The sequence below is a fragment of the Suncus etruscus genome, chromosome 15 (assembly GCF_024139225.1).
Source record: "Suncus etruscus isolate mSunEtr1 chromosome 15, mSunEtr1.pri.cur, whole genome shotgun sequence".
Lineage (NCBI taxonomy): Eukaryota > Metazoa > Chordata > Mammalia > Eulipotyphla > Soricidae > Suncus > Suncus etruscus.
Window position 1 is genome coordinate 16,745,465 of NC_064862.1, and position 25,051 is coordinate 16,770,515.

Genomic DNA, 25,051 nt, shown 5'->3' on the forward strand with positions numbered 1-25,051 from the left:
CATCGAGGTCTTGGAAGGCCAGGAAAGGAACCTTTATGAAGAAGCAACAGTTAAAATCATCCTTGATAAGAACGTCAGAGCTGAACAGAACATGTACCACCTAAAACAGATCCAACTTAAAATACTCGTAAAAACACATCCCAATAAAACTAATGAAACCAAAGAGACTGAATACTGAAAACAGCTAGACTAAAGAAGGAAATCACGTACAAAGTAGAATCTTTTTTGGGGGGCCACACCCAGTGGCGCTCAGGGGTTACTCCTGGCTATCTGCTCAGAAATAGCTCCTGGCAGGCACGGGGGACCATATGGGACACCTGGATTCGTACCAACCACTTTAGGTCTTGGATCGGCTGCTTGCAAGGCAAACACCGCTGTGCTGTCTCTCCAGCCCCACAAAGTAGAATCTTAAGATTTACAGTGGACTTACTAAATGAGAGTCTCCAGACCTGAAGACAATGCTGGATTATATGAAGGGTGGGGAGTACCAAAGGGCTACTTTAAGACAATACATAAACACGCCAATCTTCTACCAAAAGTTTGACAGTAATTTCTTTAAGTGGCAACAGTGTAACTGCACTTATTTGAGACGTGGAGTGGCTGAAAGGTTTAGTAAATGGAACTCAATATGCTTCTGCCTGCTAAAAACTTATTTTTTTAATTCTATTTTATTGAAACCATTGTGATCTACAAAGTCCTTCATAGTTGAATTTCAGATATATGCTGAATAAGGGCCATTCCCAACACCATGTCAGCCTCGCTCCACCAAAGAACCCAGAGTGCATCCTATACCACCACCCTTTGCTCCCTGGCCTGCCAGTAAATAGGTCCCTTTAAGTTTTTATTATTAAAGTTTAGTTCTCTTCATTCTATTGTCATTGACTTTGGCTTGGTTATTTAGTTCTATCCTTATTTTTTCACCACCAGTGCGCTGAGACCACTTGGCCTCTGGCCCGCAGCCTTTCTTTTTCTTTTTTCCTTTTTTCTTAGTTTTATAGAAAAATACAGAAATATGTGGCAAAACAAAGTGATCTGTGTCCCAAGGTCCTATGAAAAAGGTGGGAGCCCCTATTTAAACGATAAAAGAAAAAAAAAAGAGGGGGCCGGAGCTGTGGCACAGGGTGTAAGGCGTCTGGCATCCCATATGGTCCTCCAAGCCAGGGGCAATTTCTGAGCTGATAGCCAGGAGTAACCCATGAGTGTCACTGAATGTGACCCAAGCCCACATCCCCCCCCCCAAAAAAAAAAGAAAAGTAAAGAAAAAAAAAGGTTGTGTGTGTCGCAGATTTTTTTTTAAATTTTTGTACACAGGAAAAGATGTGGAAAATAGAAAGGAAAAACCTTTGGCTTAAAATCAGTGACACCCAACCCATGAAGCATCCTGCCATAATACCAACTGCAGGTTCCATGCATACTAAGTTGTCTAACCCCAAAGTATGTCTTTGTGATCCCAGTAAAAGTTCTTCTCAATCACTGTTGGTGCAGTCAGATTTCTGTAGTTAGAGATCCTGGTTTTTGCACATATCCTGTGTCAGGGTGTCCTGGAGTGTCTTCTGGTTTTATCTGGCAATGCAGGGAACCCTGTCCCGAAAACAGGTTGTTACTGTTTCGAAGTTGTCAGAATGTCATATGAACCCTCTCTGGAGCAGTTCAATGTCAGAGCAGCATGAGGCCTTCCCTGATACCTAGTGCTGGTACAGAAAACCATGCCAGTTCCAAAGATGGGATCTAAGGTTCTGAGGTGAACAGCCAATCTCTATTCAACTGAAGCTTAAGCCAAGTCACTGTAACAAATGTTCAGATTTAAGCCCCCCTGCAATATAAAATTTATGAATCCTATTCCTATTAGATAAGAACTTCTTTCAATGTGTAAGATTTTTCCCATTTTAATGTGCCTATGCCTGCAAAAAACAACTTTTGAATAATCAGAGAAAACATAGATTCAAAGTCAAAGGTTGAAAGAATGTTCTTTAAATAAACAAACCCCTAAAAAAGACCAGGGTGGCCATACTAATAAAAGACAGAGAAGGTCATTTTTTTTTGTGGGGAGCACACCCAGTGATGCTCAGGGTTACTCCTGGCTATGCACTCAGAAATTGCTCCTGGCTTGAGGGGGGGGACCATATGGAACACCGGGGATCAAACCCAGGTCAGCCATGTGCAAGGCAGTCGCCCTACCACTGTGCTATCACTCTGGCCCCAGAATGTCATTTTTTAATGGTGAAGGGGATATAAACTTCAGGAAGAACTCACTCTTCTAAACATATGTGGATCTTACAAGAGGCCAGCAGAAGACTTAACACAACTGCTCATAGACTTGAAGAAGGAGATTCATAACAACACATTAGTGTTAGAGATTTCAACACTGCTCTGTCAATGCCTTTTAAGATTAGCTAGACTTCAACTCAACCAGAAAATACTGACTTTTGAGGAAGAAATGGAAGAGGGGTTAGTAGATGCGAAAGTGAACTTGAATTTTATGAAATTTTATTGCTACTGGAGAGTCTTGATTAAATGCAAACAGAATCTATTAAGAATTCTTCCTTATAGGATCAGAGATATGTTATAATGGGTAGAGTACTTACCATGCATGCTACCAATCTGGTATCTCCATCCCTGGCATCTCATGTCGTCCCCTGAGACCTGCCAGGACTTGTTCCTGAGCAGAGGTGTAAGAAAACGAGAACATCTATTTCCTAGTGTGGGAGAATCTCCTCACTGATCTTTCAACTCCTATACCAAGTAGTTTAGTTAATGATACTGAATTTTAGTCCCCGTCAACAGATCTGCACACTTCATTTGATGCCATATGTAGTTTATATTTACATTTATCTGTAAGTTAGTTTTGGAAAAATTTTTTTGGAAAAATCCACCTTCCTGTTTTATAGATAACATATTTTCATGTAATTATTTGTGGTAAATATTTGACTTTTTATGGTTTTAGGGTAGTTTTTGGCAACTGTAATGGCATTGCGTTGGTAGACTACCTTCAGAAAGCTGTCCTCCTCAACCTGGGCACTATTGAATTATATGGCTCCAATGATCCTTATCGTAGAGAACCTCGATCTCCTCGTAAATCTCGGCAGCCTTCAGGAGGTAAAATGGGGGGGAGTAAATGCCGAGTCCATTTGGTATGTATAAGTTAGGTAAATATCTTGCCTAGTTTAGTTTATATAAACTATTAAAGAATAGTTAAAATATGAGTCTTAATTTTGGTTTTAGATTGTTGGTAGTTTTTGCTTCTGTTTTTATAAATTACGTTGGAAAAATAACAGTGTCAGATTTTTTAAAAATCTATCTCATTAGCGGCCAGGAAGGTGGCGCTAGAGGTAAAGGCGTCTGCCTTGCGAGCACTAGCGTAGGACAGACCGTGGTGGTTCGATCCCCGGCATCCCATATGGTTCCCCAAGCCAGGGGCAATTTCTGAGCACTTAGCCAGAAGTAACCCCTGAGCGTCAAACGTGTGTGGCCCAAAATCAAAAACAAACAAAAATCTATCTCATTAATATGAGTAAAGTTAATTTTAGAATTGTATTTCTTACATATTGAAAGGCTGTGTGTTAACTATTTAATTCAAAGTAATGAATCCCCATATCGAAAGAAGTGTAGATGCAAAAGTGAATTTGAATACTATGAAACTAAAGTGCCCTCATATAGTCCTTATTCAGTATAAACCCAGATCAATTAAGAATTTATTTTATTTCTGCCATGATACCACAGTAGGGAATAGAGCATTTGCTTTGCACACAGTTGACCCAGGTTCCATCTTGGAATCCCATAATGGTCCCCTAGTTATTCCTGAGTTATTCCTGTGTGTAGCTGAATGTGCCCTCCTCCCCAAATTTCACTTTTTCTTTTCACCTTTTCTGAGTTAATTAACAAGTACCTTTAATCATGTCTATCCTGCCCCTGAGGTGATTTATGTTAAACTCTAATAAAAGTGGCAGAGAAAGCAGCAGAGAGCTTGAAGCTTAGCTAGCTCAGTAAGATTCAAGAGGCTGCTCAACCCTGGCCAAAATGCACTTTTTCCTGTGACTCCATCTGGTTTCTTGTTCAGTGCTCTTGGTGCTGACCTGTCCATTCCAGGGTTGACACAAACATGGTGAATATTCTGAACTGCAGGCAGCATTCATCACCCGGAAGGAACCACTATGACAATGATAGTTGGAAATAATCATTCTGGACAAAAACTGGGTGCTGAACAGAGATAAAGTGATATGTGTGATACCCCTCAGTAACAGTATTGCAAACTGCAGTGTTTAAAAGGACAAGTACAAGGAGGGAGGAGGAGAGAGACAGAGAAAGACAGAGAGAGAAGAAAAATGCCAGAGTCAGGCAATAGAGAGGATAGGAGGAAAACTGGGAACGTTATTGGTAGGAAATGTGCACTGGTAAAGGGATGGGTATTGGGCATTGTATGACTTAAACTCAATTATGAATAACTTTGTAGCTGTGTAAAATAATAGTATTTTACCTTAGTTATAAATATTGTTTTTATTTTAAATATTAAAACATGAGTGAATTAGTAATAAAATCTTTAAATCTTTATTTGCAATGATAAGCAACTTTGGCAGTCTAATGATTGTCCTTTATATTTTTGAAATATGGCCTAATTACTATCAAATTGTTCTTAAGTTTTAAAAATAAAACTATCTGGGGGCCAGAGAGATAGCATGGGGGTAAGGCATTTGCCTTGTATGCAGAAGGACAGTGGTTCGAATCCCAGCATCCCATATGTTCCCTAGAGCCCTCCAGGAGCGATTTCTGAGTGTAGAGCCAGGAATAACCCCTGAAAACTGCTGGGTGTGGTCCAAAAACCAAAAACAAAAAGAATAAAACTAAATCTATCTGAATAGAGAATTTTTTAATTAATATCTTTATTTAAACACCTTGATTACAAATATGATTGTAGTTGGGTTTCAGTCATGTAAAGAACACCTCCCCCTTCATTAGTGCTACATTCCCACCACCAATGTCCTAAAAATAGGGAATATTTTACTTAAATAAAGAACGTTAACGTATTTTCAGAGTATGAAGTGTAACACAATAGTTTTATATTTCATAATAAAAATATTATTTGGTTTAATATTTTGAAGCCACATGAACATGCAGTTTATCTATTGACTAAAACTGTACCATATTTTTGTAGTTAAAAATTAAACTTACAAAAAAAGAACTTACAGGGACAAGTAGTGATAAACTGTTTCTACTGCTAATTTATCAGCAAAAAGTTAAATTTTGCTAAGAGGAAAAGGTGATTTCATATATCTTACATATCTTACAGATATATATATATATATATATATATCAGCTTTCATTTAGTAAAATGTACAAGAAGGGAAATTTTCATTTTGAATATATTTATAAACTCCCCCCAAAATACAATTAATAATGTAAGGGGGGCTTGCTTAATCTTAGAAGCTTATCATGATGAAGTAAATTTAGAGGTCCAAAGTATCTAGACTTTAAGAAAAATATGGCCAGAAATCAGAGAAGATTCTAAAAATTATGGGACTATTCAGTGGGTGGTTTGGACTGCACACAGTAGTACTCAGCTACTCTTTGTGTCTATGTTGGGAGATTGATCATGGCTGTGTTTAAAGGATCTTGTTGTGCCAGAGATTGAACCTGGAATTCCCTCAGGCAGACCCTCAGACTTAACCCATTGAGCTGACTTTCTGACTCTAAAAGTGAAATTTTCCCTATGAAATTATAACTGTTTTCAAATCTTAAGTATTTTCAGTTAGACGTAAGAACAAGAATACTTACAGAGTCTAGTATTCTTTGAAATGTGTTGTCTGTGTGTGATAAGAAGCCAAGTCACTGCAGACAAAATAAGAAGTATGATATAGGATGAATGAAATCATTTTGCAAATGAATAATCTGCTGAATTGTTTTATTTACCAAAAGGGGAAAAGATAGTAAACCATGCTTAATTACATTGAAAACATTTAAGAATTTTCATCTCAATTAATAACTTGAAATGATAACTAAAAACAAATGGTGAAACTAATATTGTTGTTTGTCTTTGACACTAGACAGATCAGAGTTACCTTAAGGTGCTTATTTAAAGAGGGCAAGTTAACTATTCCAGGAGCCAGAAAACTGCTCTCTATCTAAACTGTCAACTTTTGTATATACATTTCTGCTATAGCACCCAGACCTACTTGCTATGTGTTATTTATGGTTGTTTTTATACTGTGACACTAGAATTAAGCTGTTGGGATAGATAAGGTTCAAATAAAGCATTTTGAGTTTTCATAGAAAGCATTTTTTCATCCCCTGGATTAATTTAGTGAGCTAGTATGTGACCTTATCAGTTCATTTTGCTATCAGTTAATTGATATATTATGTTGAATAATATGACTTTACTGAGTAAATTATTTAAACAGTTGAAAATGATGGTTTGCTTATCAAAATTGCCCCATGTAAGGGCAAACATTTTGTTGGCTTCGTAATAATTCATAAAGGAATTTTTAAGAAGGAGTCACAACTTAAAGGAAATGAGGTTTGTCAGTATAAATCTCTTGATATCGTGAGATCTCTTGGCCAGAAAAATAGTTTGTGCAAGCAGTTTAGGTGCTTGTCTAGCATGCCGCTTGTCTAGCATGACTCAGATTCTATTCCTGATAACACATAGGGTCTACTAAACAATGTCAGCAGTAATTCCTAAGTACTATCAAGTAGGGCCCCAAAATAGAACAAAAATGATCTTTAGACCTATGATAAGATTATAAATAGGTATTATATCTACAATGAACAGAAAACTGCCTCTGTGGATATTCTTTTCCAATAAATTCCTTTATTATTTTCCAATAATATTCCTTTAGGCTCTGAGGTTTGTCGATTCAGACAGATCTTGGCTAAGTCCTTATGTGTATGAAAATACAGAAGAAAATATTCTGACATGTAGAGTCCTAATTTCTAAAAGGTGATTACTTCTCCCCAATAAAGTTAACTTCATCATTAAATGAAATGACCCATCTTGTGACTGGAACAAATTTGGAGCTCCAGTGGTTGTTCTTTTTCTAGTGGTTATAATTTGATGCATGTTAGTAGAATTTATCCTGTTAGTAGGATAAATAAAGCTACTTAAATTTGTGGTGTATAATTTTTTTTTATTTTTTTACAGCAGGTCTCTGTGATATTAGTGAAGGAACTGTAGTCCCAGAGGATCGCTGCAAATCTCCAACTTCTGGTAACTTTTTTTTTATTTTGTTTTTGACTATGTTTCTACAAAATCCCATATAGAATTTCTAGACCAATAGTTTAAGATAAACTTACAGGAAATGTTTGTTCCACATGTTTATTTTTATTATTTTTATTTATTTTAATATCTTTATTTAAGCACCATGATTACAAGTATGTTTGTAGTTGCATTTTAGTTAAAAAAAATGCACCCTTCACCGGTGCTACCTTCCCACCACCAATGTCCCCCATCTCCCTCCTCTCTCACCTTTGCCTGTATTCGAGACAGGCATTCTATTTCTCTCACTCACTACCATTGTCATGGTAGTTGTCAGTTTAGGTATGTTTATTTTTAAAATCAGTGTATTATTTGCATTCTCATTAAGTTAAAGAAATAAAAATCCAATGCTATTAAGGTTTAAAAATTCATTACTAGCACCTGTGTAAATGTTGATCTGATTTTCTTATATTTATATTGGAGGGAGCAGTAAATGTTCCTACTTGCCACTTGATCAAATGATATAGTTAGCACCATTGTTCTAGCCATTCCAGGTCAGATCTTGGGGAGAAAAAGCCTGCTTATCTTTAAATATTGTCCATTAAAATGTTATGAAAATATTTTTTAACACTTACAATCTAATGGTGACTAGAAATTTCTCTTTAGTAGGTTGAACATTGCTCATCTTTAATAAGGTTGACTTAAAAAACAACCTTATTATTAGTGTGGACAGCTGTTTTTTTGCACATGGTTGGCCCTGGATCTGTGGGAGATTGCCATTATTTGTAGACCTTGGGATATGAACATCATCCTGAAAAATCAGGTCAGGGAGAGAACAGAACTTGAGTCCTATCCTAGATAGCCCTGCAGAGAAAACTAGGTGAGAAGGAAAACAAGTTTTCCTTTAGCCTCCAGGCATTGCTTATGGACCCCACTCCCATGCCACAGCTGCACTATCAGTCTTTCTCTGTTCATTGTGCTTACCCATCACCATGTATAGAACATAGGAGATAAAGTGGGAGGGAGTATGGAATTTGAGCTTGATAAAAGGCCAAAGAGCCCTTGGTTCTGTTCTGTTTAGGCTAATTCATAATTTGGGAACGCTTCCCTGGATATGTTTTTGCAACTGAACCCTCTAGACAGAAGTTGAAGGTACCAACCTGATTGGCTTCTGTGTGTATATCTACTACGGGGCTTCAGTCTCTGGAACCCTTTGTAGGCCTCCCCTCACCAACAGGAGTAAGCACAGAGTCGGAAGTACACTTCTGAGTATGGCCAACTCTCCCCTCTCATAATGAAGATTTGCTCCTCCTACAGTGCTCTCCCTCCAGTTTAACAAAACTTTATTTTTTCTTAATTACCTTATTTATTAAATTATTCTGGCTGAGAATTTTCTTTACCATTATACTTAGCATAAATGAACACTGTCCTTAGATTTTGATCTTTCTATAACTTGTTCAATGGCATAAAACAGTTCTTAAGAGTGAGAAATGTTGAAAAGCACATTTTTCAGTTTTCTCATATTTTCTTTAGTACTTTATTAGCTTTTGAAGCTTTTGTTTTAAAATTACATGTTACTGATACTGCACAAGGTAATCATTTCTAAATTAATTTCTCTTCCTGTTTTTCTCAAATTCCTTATTTAAATTCACTCATTAAGTTAATAAAACATATGGCAACATAAAGAAAACTCACATAATTAGCAACTAACATTAAATCTGAACATTGGTAGAATAATACATAATATGGAACAGGGTTATTATTACCATCAAAAATGTAACAAGGGGACCAGAGTGGTGGTGCAAGCCGTAAAGGCATTTGCCTTGCATGTGCTAATTTAGGACGGACTATGGTTCCATCCCCTGTTGTCCCACATGGTCCCCCCAAGCCAGCAGCGATTTCTGAGCACATAGCCAGGAATAACCCCTGAGTGTCACCAGGAATGGCCCAAAGACAAACAAAAAAAATATAACAAGATTTAGTTTAAATGAAGTAATTATTCTTTGCATCATAAGCAAAACTTTCATAGCTTTATTTGTCATTTTTGAATAGCATAGCAGTAGAAAACTGTAGATATGTACATATGTATTTAATTTCATATATATACATAGACACAAAACCCCTTCAAATTCTTCTTAATACTCTCAAAACTCAAACATGGTTCAATATTTTTAAATAAAAAGTGCATTTTTGCCCATATAAAAAGTTTAAGTTGCAGAAGTTTAGAATAGTAGTTAACACAGTGTTTCTTTCTGTGAGTTTGAAATGCAGAGTGAAAATTTGTAACATTAAGAATTATTGATGATAAGTTGAAAATTTTTATCTTTAGAAAAACCAGTTTATCTTTGGTTGAACTATGAAAGGTATAAGACTTTTTTCAAGAATTGCTTTAAAAATTACTCATTACTTTTAAAGTTATATTCATTACTGCATAGCAGTAATGTGACTTTTATAAAAAATAAATTTGATTTTGGTGGACAAAATTTATTTAAAATTCATTTATTTTTCAATAAAGAAAGAAATGTAGCATTTAATTAAAAACTTGACTAAAATTCAGAAAGTTATCCTTTTGTCACTTTATATAAAATTTGTACCTTTTGCTCATTTAATGTTATTTTAAAATTAGTTGTTACTAATATTCACTACTTTCCATGGGCAATTTTGTTGTTATTTGCAAAGTTGTATTTTTCTTTGATCATATTAGAATGTCTTTGGTCATTCTAGTAGGAAAATGAAGGCGTAATTTGTTATTTCTCCTTCCCTATATGTGCATGTTCAGCTAACTTAGATTATTCAAAATAAATAAATATGGATGGGGTGAGTTCAAAATGAATTAGAAGAGCTCGAGAAAATAATATAATTAAAACCGCGGAAAGCCGTAATGAGAGTACCAGTCTCAAATCATTCTGCAGGGCCCAAAAAATAATAGTAGGTTGAGCATTTGTATGTAGCTGGCCGAGGTTTCATCCTCCACTTCCACATGGTCCTCTGAATCCTGCCAGCAGTGATCCCTGATCAATGCCAAGTGTGGTCCCAACACAAAACAGAAACAAATATTAAAAAAAAAATGCATTCTGCAGTGTCTAAATAGAAGAAAATAAGGGAAGTAATATAAATTAACAAAATCAGTACACAAATACAGCTTTTAGAAAATTCACCAGCAGTTTATGTGATACTCTTTTAAGTTGAAAGGAGGGGAATGAACTTTACATTATGGAAATTTAATCAAGGTATATGCTCTTTAATAATGCTTAAAAACAAAGAGAAATTTTTTTGGAAAAACTTTGAAATTTTATAATCATGATATGAGATCTTAAAAGATAAACAATTTTATGTAAGAATTCTTTTTAAAATAGCCTAAGAAAATAAAAGCATATGATATACCTATTCAGTTTTTTTAAGGACAATCTACCTGTAATAGAAAATTAATAGTACTATTTTGAATCTGCTTGAAAATTCAATTACTAATGTTTGATTTTTATTTCAAAGAATGCATGTTGCTTCATTACATACTTCATCGAAGATTAAATATATTCTAGAGATAGAGAGATTTCTCTAAAATAGACATATCCTATGTAATAAAATTAAAAGCAGTAGGCATTTTTTGTGTTTATGTAATCTTAACAATTAGCTATGTTCAAATAAGAACAATTTCTGATTTTTTTTTTGTAAGTTTTCACAGAAGCTATGGCAACCAAGGATCAGCATTTTCAGTGAGAAGAGAAATAAATCTGCTGTTTTTACTTATAGGTATAACGTATTGCCTGCTGAAAATGTTGAATGTTAGATATTGTATTTTTACATTCTTATTTAGATGTATTACAAAATATATTAAAGAAAATAATTATTGATAAATTGTGTATCACTTTGCTGATATTAAGAATCCATAGTGACTTTTAAGGACATGGAGAGGCTGGAGAGATAGTACAATGGTTAAGGTTCTTGCCTTGAATGTGACTGATCCACATTCAATCCCTGGGACCCCATATGTTCACTAAGTTCTCAGCAGGAGTGATCAGTGAGCAATCAGAAGTAAGCTCCGAGCACTACTGTAACACTTCCCCCAGTAATTTAAGGTGAAATTATAAGTGGATAGAATATTAGCAGTTATCTTCCTAAAATAGTTTATTTTTATAAAAACAAATGCATCTATTTTCCTGAAAATGTTACTGTATTCTACATTACTTAATTTAATAGATTCTTCATAAGGATTTAAAAGGACTTGTATTTTGTTAAGCAAAAATATTTTGGTTTTTAAACAACAGGTTTGGGGGGGTTGTTACATTTTTGAGGGGGTCACACCCAGTGGTGCTCAGGGGTTACTGGCTCTGTGCTTCGAAGTCGCTCCTGGCAGGCATGGGGGACCATATGGGATGCTGGGATTCGAACCACCATCCATCCTGGGTTGCTGCTTGCAAGTCAGATGCCTTACTGCCTAAACAACAGGTTTTTTAAGACCATACTAACAGTAATTGGAGCCACCAATGTAGACAGACTTTATTTTGTCTGAAGATACACTTGAGCAATATTTTCTATTTTGTCAAAAGTTAAGAAAGTGCCATTTTGATGAGGGGAGTTGAATCCAAATTAGGATCTTATTCATTACAATTTAGTGGTTTCACTGGGATAAACAATGGGAAATATACAGGAAAAACAAAGTTGATTTCAGCAATGTTCTAGGTATTAACTTACTGTCAAAAGCTTTATTCATTCAACAGAAGTTTACTCCAATATTTTCACCTGCAAACAATCCACTGAATGCAAGGAAGATATAAAGCCGAATTAGATGGAGCCCAGCTTTTTAAAGTTCAATGAAAAAGATTTGTTCTATGTAAACATAAAATGCAAAGTATTAGGTGGTTAGCATCATCCAAGGAAATTACAGTTAAGGTCATGAAGGCGATTATAACTAAGAAGATTGTGAAAAAAGTAAAAAGTATTATTTGTGTGCTGTGAAAATATATTTGTTGATAAAAAGTTACCTCCTAGAACAGTACTTAAACTTTTTTCCATTCAGACTCCCCACCTCCCAAACTTTAATGTACTTCTCAGTATATAGGTATACAAATCATTTATCAATAAAAAATTAAATCTATTTCAAAATTTTGTTTTAAGTTATGTGATTCCTTGTGGAGTTGCAACCCATTTTAAGAAACTAGGGCTAGAATACTGTTGAAAATTGCATTTATAATAGAATATTTATGTTAGAAATTTAGTAATGACTGTGTAAATTGGGACCATGGAAAAATAGGTAAAACTCAATTCTATTGAATATTAATTATTAGGTATAATTATAAAATTATAGTTATAAACATATATATATATACTAATTATGTATCGTACAATTACATTGTATAATTTTATGATTAATATAATCATAATTCAACTATGAGATACAATGTCACGTAAATTTAACACAACCAGAGTAAAAGTTTACATTTTACCTCATTAAACTTAAATATTTAAACACATATAAAATAAGCATTATCCTTAAAGCATTATATAGAGAATATGAATAACTGTATCTATTAGTAGAGAATTTGTATTTACTTTTCAAGATTATAGTGGGGCCAGAGAGATAGCACAGCAGTAAGGTGTTTGCCTTAGATGCAGAAGGATGGTGGTTCGAATCCCGACCTCCTGTATGGTCCCCTGAGCCTGCCGGGAGCAATTTCTGAGCATAGAACCAGGAGTAACCACCTGAGCGCTGCCTGGTGTGACCCTAAAACAAAACAAACGAAAAAAAAAAAAAAGATTATAGCTAGAAAGTTAACTCAAGAATAGAATCACCAGTATAATATTTGTTCACTACATAATTTATTTGCTAATTCATTACTGTGTACATAAAAATAGATAAGCCTGTTTTCTAACATATATATAGAGAGATATAATTTCTCATTGGTTGTAATTTAAAGACAAATTATATTGGAATAATTGTGTATATGCAGTCACACATGCACTATGAGTTGATCTGTCTTTCAAGATGATTGTTATTCTTATACGAATTGTTCGTAAGAATTTTTGTTAGCTACTTAGATGGCTTTTTATTTTCACCAGTGACCTAGAAATGTATGTATTTCATGTTACCTGATGACTGTGTTTGTACTTTTACCCCGCAACAACCCTGTGTCTGTGACTGACTGTGTCTGTTCCTTTCATTGTCTTTATTTGTGTAGGTTCTTCATCACCACACAATTCAGATGATGAACAAAAAATGAATAATTTTATAGAAAAGGGTATAGTATATTTATTTTAAAATATTTACTTTATTTATGTTAAATTTATTTAGTTTTTTATTAGATTTTGACATTTTATATCAAAATATTATTTTCAGTGAAGACCAAAAGCAGAAAGTTTTCCAAGATGGTAGCCAGTGATATAGGTAGGAAATAGAAATTTCTATTTTGTTTCTAATTCTTGCTCTATGCAATGCTAACTCAACACCAGAAAATTATCTAATGCATTGCATTTTGTGTATATTAATTTGTTATCCTTTGCTAAGCAATAATCTCTTGGGCTGTGTTTCTTCTTCACTCATTGGGGCAATCATTAAAAATGGGTTAAATTGGGGTTGCAGCTCTTTCTCTGACTTACAATGTGACTTTTTCCACTACTTATTTTTATTTTTGCTTTAGTTTAAAATAAAACAAGGTTCAATTTATATCATAAGTGATATGATTTTATGTTGTCAGTTGGTTTTGTTGAGGAACTTTTTTTGTAAGGGTTATAGGGCCACACCTGGCCATGCTTGGGAGCAGCTCCAAGTACTCTGAGTTGCTCCAACAATGTGCAGGGGACCCCGTGAAGACATAATGAAATCTGGACTTCTTGCATTTGACACTCTTCCTCAGCTCGCTCTCTGACTCCCTGTTCCCAAGTGTGGAGTAAACATTTTCTTCCTAGATTATTTTTCTATCTTTATTTTTTTTTATATGCTTAAGATCTCAATTTTTAAAGAAATTAGTTTTTGCTAAAAGACTGGCTCTTTATTCTTTAATCCTCACACCGTTGGGCTCAAATGAATTTTTTTTTTTGTTGTTTGGGGGCCGCACCTGGCAGTGCTCAGGAGTTATTTCTGGCTCTACATTCAGGAATCAGACCTGGTGGGAAAAATAGGTCAGCCACATGTAATGCACATGCCCTACATGCTGTACTGTTGTTCCAGCCCTTAATTGTGATTTTTTTTTTTGTTTAAGGACCTCCTACCCAGTGTAAAAATAAGTGCATGAAAAGCATTTTTAATTAATGCTTTTTATTTACTATTTTTCACAATTGCTGTTACCAAACATGCCCAAGGTTCTTAAACTAGACTGGAGAACATAATATATCTCAAATTTTGGCATTATAATGGAATATTCTTAAGAGATTTTTCAAAGCTTAAAAAACCCACTTTTAAAAAAGAATACATTTAGTTATTATCAAGTTCAATTAATTTTAATTTTAATTTACTGTTCCATACTTAATATATTATTTTTCTCCAATTTCCTAACCACATGTACCTGACTTGTATAAATTAGAAGAATTTTTAGTCCTCTTAAATTATTTGAATATTTTTTATTTTTAACTGATAAGTTTACTATGCAATAAAATTTAATTTCAAATATATTTTTAGAAGCACCATCAGGGGGGCCAGAGATATAGCACAGTGGTAAGGTGTTTGTCTTGCACATGGCTGACCCAGGATGTAAGGTGGTTCGAATCCTGGCATCCCTAATGGTCCCCCATGTCTCCTGGGATTGATTTCTGAGCACAGAGTCAGGAGTAACCCCTGAGCACCGCCAGGTGTGGCCCAAACAAACATCAGTTTTTACTATGTGCTATAAATTGAACCCTGTTGAGTTATATTAACATTGGCTGTTAGTGCCTTTGGTCATTTATTTTAAAAAAAAATGTGTCTTATTCTTTGGCAAAGGGATCTCTATTTATGGAGACTCAGTCATTTATCTCTTTGTATCTGTGGGTTTTTTCAATGAATCATTTGGTACTAGTTAAATTGCCTTAATTATGTGCTAGCATTTTTCCAAAATAGTTTTTCAACTATACTCTTTAATAGTTTTTCAGTCACATTCTTTAATAATCTCATCTATCTTAATAGCTCTTTAAAGATTGCCATCATTGGATATAGAACCTTAAAAAGGACACTTCTACTTAAATATACCAAAGAACTAAAAAATGTAGCTAAGAACAGTATCTGGCATGAAAGAGACTGAGCACATGATTAACATTTTTAAGATGATACCTGATTTTTGATCCTGGGATTTTATTTGCTTTGGTAAATTTATAAACTGTCTTCCTGATTATTTCTGTTTTGTGTAGATTTATGTGACATGGAATATTTAAACTTGGTTATTTGAAAGACTCAATGTACATATTTATTAGGACTTTTGTTGAAAGATATTGTTGAATGGCAGTTCTTTAAAAATTTTCTTGGTGTTACTGTAAAGGTTTAGTTTTTTCATGCAAATTTCTGTAGTCATATTTTTCAAAAAGCATTAACTTTAGTCATCTTTTGATACTTATTATGAACAGGTATACATGATATTTTCCTAAAGAGATCATTGTTGAAATTCCTATTGTATTTGTATATTGACATACATACATATATGTGTATAGTTTACTTTCAGTTAGAATTTTTCAGTGTTTAAAATCCCAGGATTTAGTCCAAGGTTTATATCCTGGGATTTAAATGTTAGGTTTATATTGCAGAAAATTTCACTTTTCCATTTTTCTTTATTTATTAAAAAAGTTAGATAAGATGAAAATGATAATATTAATGTTTATGGTGGTGTTATACAATGTCATATACCCCACCACTAAAACAAAAGTAACAAAGAGTCTCTACCACTTTTTCTTATGTTACTTCTTGACCACCCTTACTCCCTCCCCACACTGCTTGGCAATGCCAGTTTCATAATCAAAAACCAAGTGTTTATCATTAGTTTATCGTTGTTCAGTACTATTCCATTGTTTTGTTTTTTCATATACCACAGATGAGATAATTCCATATTCATCCTCCCTCTGTTTAACATTACATATATGTGTTTATATATATATATATATATATATATATATATATACATATACATATACCCTGTAGTTTCAGCTAAGTTCCAGTGAACTGTGAAATTTTGTCTTGTCGATGCGTAATATTCTGTTCTGAAAATATATTGTTGTTCCTATACCTGCTTATCTGTCATTCCACATGAACCTAGGTGTGCATATTTCTTTCTGAATTAATATTTTATATTTTGTGGAGATCCCCAAAAGTAGACCCACTCAAAGACTGCCCCATTTTAGGCATTAATATTTTGCTAAAAGTTAAAAAATATGAGACATTTATTTCACTGTTTTTGTTAATTCCTACTTTTGTTATAAGATGTAGTATAAAATATACTAGTCAAAAGCAGAATGTCAATGAGACAGCAAAAATAACTTATAGATCTCCTAAGGACTTCGCTATTGTGGCTGACATTTTTTGGTATTATGTTGATATTCTCAAAATTTATTAGTGTTCTGAGTATTCTGTATATATATACATATGTATGTGTATGTATGTATGTATATATATATATATATATATATATATACAAAAAAAAACCCAAACCTATCAATGACATTTAGTGAAGGCTTATGATATTGTAGGGGTTGTTATACAGAAGACCACATGATGTAGAAGATCAAACTTGGGCTTCATATGCAAAGCATGTGCTTCAGCTCCCTGGCCCCCTATTCAAACAAAATGTAGTCTTTCCTGCCTATGTCTAGTGCTGACCTTGTTCTGAAGTGCCAGGAACTTCTTAAGACTTTGACTTCTCCTTCAATATGAAACCACTTAGAGTTCCTGCTTAGACAGTTAAGCAGTGACCTAACAGGGAGGACATAGGAACTAATTGTGCGATATGGATGGTCTCACTCCTCTGTGGTATACAAAGAAACAAAACAAGGAAACAAACTATTTAAGAATGACAAACCCCTGACCTTGAATTACAAAATTGAGGCTACCAAGTACTGGGACAAAAGTATGGTAGGAAATTAACGGGTGGGCTTGGAGTAAGGATAGTAGTAGGCACAGTGACTGTGTGCATCACAACTGTTAACAATATTATCACTGAATTACCTCAGCTATTCTTAAAAGTGTTAAAAAAAAAAGGGGGCCAGAGCGGTGGCGTAAATGGTAAGGCGTCTGCCTTGTGCCTGCTAGCCTAGGATGGATCGCAGTTCAAACCCCTACCATCTCATATGGTCCCCCAAGCCAGGAGCGATTTCTGAGTGCATAGCTAGGAGTAACTCCTGAACATCACCAGGTGTGACTAAAAAAAAAGGCATTAACTTGGTAAGGAAACTTAATAAAGCTGACAGAGGCTGACTTGCCTCTGAAACTATTCCTAAATTCCCCCTAATTCTTTGAAATTAATGTTGTATTAGGACAGGGTTAAACATGCAATTTATCAATCCTATTTTAACAAATAAGCCTAAACCCAAGCCTGGAAAATCAGTCCCCACCATCTTTCTTTAATTGTTCAACTCTATAAGAGAGCTGAGAAAGTAACATTTTGAAAAAGTAGTTAGCAGTTGCAATATTCTTGGCAATGTGCTTGCCCTTTATAAATTTATTTTTCTTATTTAATGCATTTAACTAATTTTTGTGAGCCAGTTACTATTAACCCCTGATTTACAGATGAGGAAACTGAGTACATCATACCTATTGATTCTACAGCAAGCAAATGACAGCTAGAATTTATATCCTGGTGACCTGATTACAGTTTCTCAATGTCCTATTTGAAATATCCTATTTGAAAGAGCGGTAACTTTAACATCGGCATCTTTTTTTTTTTTTTTTTTTTTTTTTTTTTTTTTTTGGTTTTTGGGCCACACCCGGTGACGCTCAGGGGTTACTCCTGGCTATGCGCTCAGAAGTCGCTCCTGGCTTGGGGGACCATATGGGACGCCGGGGGATCGAACCGCGGTCCGTCTCCTAGGCTAGCGCAGGTAAGGCAGGCACCTTACCTCGAGCGCCACCGCCCGGCCCCAACATCGGCATCTTTTATAATTCCTTTCAAAAATAATATTATGTATGTTTTTATTTGTTTATAAGATTCTGGTAAAGATTTCTGTTATTTTTATTTGGCATTATAGTCATCCTAGTACATATATCTTTTATCAACCAAGCATTAGTGAAATTTTTCTGATCTCTACAAGAATTCTGGTCCTCGTTATAGCATTTGTTTGATAGATTTTGAAATTATATGGCCCATCTATCCTGAAAATTATTTTATTCTGCATCATGTTGAAACTAGAGTCCTAACTGGACAAATAGTCTACAGCTTCATGCATGTCCAATTTAATCACTAATTTCTATGTAAAAGTAATGATTACCAAATGGATTACAGGGACCTATGAGAGAGATATTGGAAGTTTAAGTACAAAACATTCAAAAGTATGATGAATTAATTGGTGCTGTTCCAAAACATACAAATAACAGCTCAGTATAATGGGTCTCTCCTAAGATCTACGCACTATATTAGATATTTTATATGACATTTTTAAATACAGGATATTTATCAGCTTTTGATTTTGTAGTTAACTTAATGATTTTCTTTTTATAACAAATGGCAAAGTAACTTCTGAATTGAATTTCAATTAGAATAATTTCTTCATTCATCCAAGAACTGTTCTCTAGTTCTCTGATGTGTGAGTCACATTAGTTCTCATATGAGTCCTTAATTTTTTCTTTTTTTAAGTTTGTCATCTAGTATAGCTTCAGGCTCTTCTGTCGTTATGTTTTAAGTCAGCAGTGCATTAAATCATACAATTTTAAGACATCTCAAACCCTCTAACTTTTCAAATGGAGAAACTGAGCCTAAGGGAAATTAAGTTGTATTGCCTTTCAGGGGTCTCAAACTCAATTTACCTGGGGGCCGCAGGAGGCAAAGTCGGGGGTGCTCCTTAAGTGCAAAGTCAGTAGTAACCCTTGAACATTGGAGGTTGTGACCCAAACAACTAAACAAAAAAAAAAAAAAAAGATTCCTCTAGGGTAGGGCCACAAAATGTTGTTTGCGGCCCCGAGTTTGAGACCCTTGGAATGGTTCATGGTGTTGACCTAACCAGGACCAAATTCTGTTCTTTATATCTGTAAAATATTCTGTTCTTATGTTATGTGGTGTCTTTTCCTTGTAATATATTCACAGTTCATTTATAAAGTGAAAAATAAATTCTTACGGTTTTATTTGGATTTGGACCTATTATGTATGAAAAGGTATGTATATTAATTTAAGTGGAAATTTGAATTAGGTATTTCTAATTTTATTTTCAAACTCCAAATTGTATTGAGACTTCTGGTTTATATCCCCCAACATTCTACGATAACATGGGTGTAGCCTCTCATTTTTTATTTAATCTGCAATGTGGCTGTTGAAAGAAGCTTATCCAAAAGAAAAGTTGAGTCCTGTATGCAGTCACACCATTTTTAAGGTAATTTTTTTATTTTCTGCTTTGAAATTTAATGGGTCAAGAACTAAATTATAGTCTAGTATTTTAAAACATAAAAGCCTGAGATTGTCTAATAAATTCTCTTTCTTTTTTAGGGTGACTCAAATCTGAAGAAAATAAAATGTTGTATATTAGTTTTTGATTCTATTTCTGAATGTATTTCCATTAAATTTCATAATAAAGTCTGCTCAGCAGTCTGTTTTTGTATCATAACACCTTTTATTCATTTATCAAATCATCTCATTTTTACATTTGAAGGATTTATAGTGATCTTTTTAGAAATAACTTGCTGTTTGTTTCCTAGTATAAAGACATTAGTTTAGTTAAAGTTACATTATTGAAATTTCTTTGACAGTTGTTTTTAGAACAAAACTAAATGTATCAATTTTTGCTTTAATTTTTTTGTATGTATTTAAGCCAATCATAACAGTTTTTTTTTTTTAAAATTGGGAGAGGTAGTGTCACATTTGGCAGTGCTGAGGACATACCCCTGACTCGTTTTCAGGGCTAGCACTCTTCCCACTGTACTGTCGATCCAGCATATATAATATATAATAGAATAATTTAGACTGGATGGTTTATACAGCAAATTTATTTTCTCTAGAATAATTGTGTAGACTAGAAGTCCGGAGTTAGGGCTTGGTTACCTTCTCACTGTGCCCTCTCCTGTTTTTTTTTTTTTTTTTAAATGCATGTATGCCCCATTGTCTCTGTACCTTTGTATGTCCTTCCTTCTCTTTAGGTAAATTGGGTTTACTTATTCATGTATTGGATTGTGTGTGTGGGAGTGTGAGTGTGTGTGTGTGTGTGTAGGTAAATTGGGTTTACTTATTCATGTATTGGATTGTGTGTGTGTGTGTGTGTGTGTGTGTGTGTGTGTGTGATATTTGCTCAGGGGTTACTCCTGGCTCTGCACTTGGGAATTTTCCTTATAGAGTTCAGGAAACCATCTAGGGATCGAACCGGGTGGGGTATCTTGAAAAGCAAGCGTTCTACTCACCACTGTACTATTTATCTCTCTAGTACTTTGATTTGGTTTAACCCACCTTAATATCCTTAATAATTTAATCACCTAATGGAAGGCTTACCTTCAAATAAGTTGTTTTCTGAAGTATTAAGACTTAAGACTTTAGGACTTGTTGGATTGAACAAGTCTAACAGTTCCTGTTTGAGTTCATGTGACATCTTTTGTACCATAGGAAATACTTTTGAGAATTTGCAAAGTTGAATTATGGTGACAGATGTTAACATTTTAGGGAAAGAAGATTTAGAGAAGTTGAAATATGAAAAATATAAAAGATGAAAGCTCTAAAGGTTCGAGAAGATAGAGAACTTATTATAGTTCAATCTTTACCATTTATTGCTCTCTCTTTGAAGATTACCTCCATTTAGTTAGCATAATGTGGTTATTTCCAAATGATATCCTTTTTTATTAATTGGGCCATAATACTTAATTTGTCCTTTTTCTTTTTTAAATTTATTTTAGAAGTTTAGCTTATTGTACAGGAATAAATATTTTGTTCATTTATTCTTTGCTGCATATACTAAATATACATTATGTGTACTAGTCATATTATAGAGACATTGTATCTTTGATGTATTTTATAATATATATTCTACTTCTAAATCTGTGGAACTTAGGCTGAACATGAGAGATAGATAATAATTTTTGTCTCTAAAGGATATTAAGCTGATCCCATATTCTCACTTGGCCATATCCTTAAAGATGACTTTTAGTATTTTTATTTTTCACTGTTTTTTTATTTTAATGTGCATATGTTTCTACATTTATCTTGCAAAAAGGGATGATACATATCTGCAAGTTGTGAGAAAAGGGGTGGATAATAATGTCTCAATAAAAACAAAGATCATTTTGAATGATTTATAATAAATATTTTCCTTATAAATATGTTTTCTATAAAAATCATATTCTAAAAGTCATAAGTTGTGGTTCTGTGTTTTCGTTGTCTTAAGAAGTTTTACTTAGAAAATTAAGAAGTATAACAGTAGAACAAAAAAAAGTTTATTTAAAAAAAATGTAAAGTGTTGGGGCTGGGAAGTATTATAGTAGTTTGGTGTGTTCCCAGCCCAGGTTCATTCCTGGCAACAATGGGTCCCAAGCACCACAGGGTGTGCCCTTGGAGGCTCCTGGGCACCATCTGGGTGGTCTGGGTAGTTCCCAGCTCTGCAAGCCTGAGCATCTCTGTATCCATAGGCCCTTGCATTGAACTGCCTACCCAGTTGGCCAAGAATTATCAGTGGGGTCCCGGATCCCCACTAACACTTCATGGGATCCCCCTCTAATAATTTTGCACAGCTGTTTATTTTGAAGAAGCTATAGCAATTTTCATAATTGCAAAGCATTCTCCATTTTGAATAGGAATTTGGAAAGCTTCAATTATTTTAGCACTGTCAGATGGTATAAAGGTCCAAGTATCTTCTTTCCCTGAGATTTGCTTCTTTTAAACAATATACTTCTAAGCATTGAAGATGCCTTTGCAGGCAAGATCGCTGTGATCAGGTAGAGCTACTTCATTACCTACAAGCTAAAATTAGCTCTTTGCTGTTTTATGCAATCAATTTGAAATCCCCATTTTGAATTATGAGAAGATTAAACAGACTCAGGATAAAAGTTTGCTGGAACATATCTTTCAAAGTATTTCAAATATTCAGGACATTTGAAATGTCATTTCACTGTGTGATATCTATTTTGATATTCCAGTTGTTTCTTCTGTGGATAAAAGCATAGAACAAGTTTATACTCAGCATTGAAAAATGATGGAGTTTGACACAAAGAGAACCTTAAGTGCAAGAGGCAAGGGTGAAAGATACACAGTTGAGGAGGATAAAAAAAAAAGTAATTTTTCTTTTGAGAATTCATTTAAATAGTTTATCTTTGGTTTGAAAGCCTAAATGGAAGTTGAATAACTTCAGAGTATGATGACAAGTTTCTTTATAAATGTCATAAAATTACCTAACAAGTTAAATAGATGGATGAGTCAACCTGTTTTTCCTGAGAAGTAAAATTAAGAGCATCAGAAGTTTGTTGGGCCTAGTACATTAGGAAGTTTTATCACAATGTTACGTAGAATCCAGGCGAATTGACTAAAGGGTTTTTCAGAGGTGGAGCTACCTTTTGTGGATCTAGTAAACAGACATAAAAAAAATAAGTGTATTTCCAGAAGTACAAAGATTCAAAAGTATGCCCAATTTCAGCTTTAGACTTTGGACATAAAATTTTAACACTCCCCCCAAAAATTGCAAGACAACTCAGTGATTTTATTTCTTGGCAACTATCGCGCCAAAAAGACACTAAAAGGTATATGCAGTCCCCTTTTCACTTCAGTATTTACTATAATGTCAGGATAATAAATCGTTCTGAATGTCTAATAATAAATTGGTAAAGAAGTTGAGATGTAGGCACACACACACACTTGAATATTGTACTTTAAAACTTAAATGTTGAAGTTCACTGGAGCTTAGATGGAACTGAGGTATGTCATGTGAACTAAGTCAGAGCACCAACACTGCTGGATGATGTTAGTCATGATTGTGGTATATAGAGAAGAATAAGAGAGTCGAAAGTCTGAAATGATGATCAACCCTTTGCTTTGTATTTTAAGACTGAGATTACCCAGTAGTGGAGGAAGGGAAGAAGAATAGACTAGACAGGAAATAGGGTGGTGATGGATGGTCATGGACACCTCAGTGGTAGTTAAATGCTGTGATTTGCATGTCAAAATCATAAATGGTAATACTAATTGTATATCCTAAACTATAAAAAAACATACATCAAATGGGCCAGCCTGACAATCCAAAGTGGGTATTGTATTTGATTTGCACTTGCCTGGCCCAGGTTTGATTCTTGTATCGCATATGGTTCCCTGAACACCAGTAGGAATAATTCCTGAGTGCAGAGTCAGGAGTAACCACTGAGTACTGCTGGGTGTGTTACCCCCAAATTAACACACACATACACACACACACACATAAAATGTATGTATGTATGTATGTATGTATGTATGTATAAACAATACCAACATCAAACTGGTCAAATGTATGTTTGAGATACTTCTTTCTAGCTAATAAAGCAACACATGTAGTACAGGGCTGTTCAGGAAAAATTAGGTGAGTGCATAGTAAATTTTGTCTCCTATAAAGGTTGACGGGATCTGATCAAGATAATCATTACTATAAAGAGTAGTGGTTACCAGAAATTTGATCAGAAGTTCTGTAAAGTGTGTGAAACAACTCATCAGAAGTAGGAAGTGAAAATCATAGCCAATAATATTCAACTGGTGTATACTTTAAAATGATGTCTGCATTGAAATTAGCAGACAAGAATTTTAAAGCAATTGCTATAATCACAGGTGGGAAGAGGCCATTAGTGATCAGATGAAGAATATCAGGTAATATCAAGACTTTTTTTTTTTTTTTTGGTTTTTGGGACACACCTGGCGGTGCTCAGGGGTTACTCCTGGCTGTCTGCTCAGAAATAGCTCCTGGCAGGCACGGGGGACCATATGGGACACCGGGATTCGAACCAACCACCTTTGGTCCTGGATCGGCTGCTTGCAAGGCAAACACCGCTGTGCTATCTCTCCGGGCCCAATATCAAGACTTTTACAATGAGTAGAATAAAAACTTGAGTACTAAAGTTTCAGTGACTAATGATAAATTTATTGGACTAGTTTAGTATTACTGAATAGAGACAGCAGGAGGACTTTGGAAATGTGGGAATAGATAAATATCAAGGATTTAAATTCTCTTCCCTTCTTGCTTTCCTCTTAGTTTTCTTTCTCCTTTCCCATGAGCAAATTACAGTAAAAGGTAATCTGGCTTCTCATCACTCAGTTACAGTTAATACAAGAAGTATATAGAACAACTTGAACTTTGAAGGTATATGTGTGTAAGCTAGGACTTTTATATATAAAAAGTTTTTCATGGGTGTATTTTGTTTTCAAAAAAAGTGTTTATATAGTAAGGTTGTTTTTATACCTTCTAAGCTTAAAATATATATAGGGTTTGGAGTAATTGTATAGCAGGGAAAGTATCTGCCTTGCATACAGTTGATCTGGGTTTGATCTTTGGCATCCCATATTCTCCCCACAAGCACTGCCAGGAGTAATTTCAGCATATAGAATCAGGAGTAACCACTGAGCATTGCTGAGTGGGCCCAACCCCCCCTCCCCACAGTACACACATTGTACTGGCAATGATAGCTTGCTATGGAACTCTCTTCTGAGGATATAATCTAAAATATATGCATATATTTATGTTTATATTTGTATGTTTAGGAAAATTGGAAAACACTTTATTGATCACTGTGTTCATTTATACAGGCCAAACTCTTAGAGTTGAAGTTGGAAAATGCTT

At 34.5% G+C, this 25,051-nt stretch overlaps 1 protein-coding gene across 1 annotated transcript in view; it reads left to right on the forward strand.

Moving 5' to 3' along the window:
- Nucleotides 1-25,051, forward strand: part of STXBP5 (syntaxin binding protein 5) — a 190,851-nt gene that overhangs the window by 127,297 nt on the left and 38,503 nt on the right. The window contains exons 18-19 of the mRNA XM_049789323.1: nucleotides 2,945-3,096; nucleotides 7,133-7,198. Of these exons, the coding sequence (XP_049645280.1) occupies nucleotides 2,945-3,096; nucleotides 7,133-7,198 (218 nt within the window). The remainder of the gene's footprint in view (nucleotides 1-2,944; nucleotides 3,097-7,132; nucleotides 7,199-25,051) is intronic.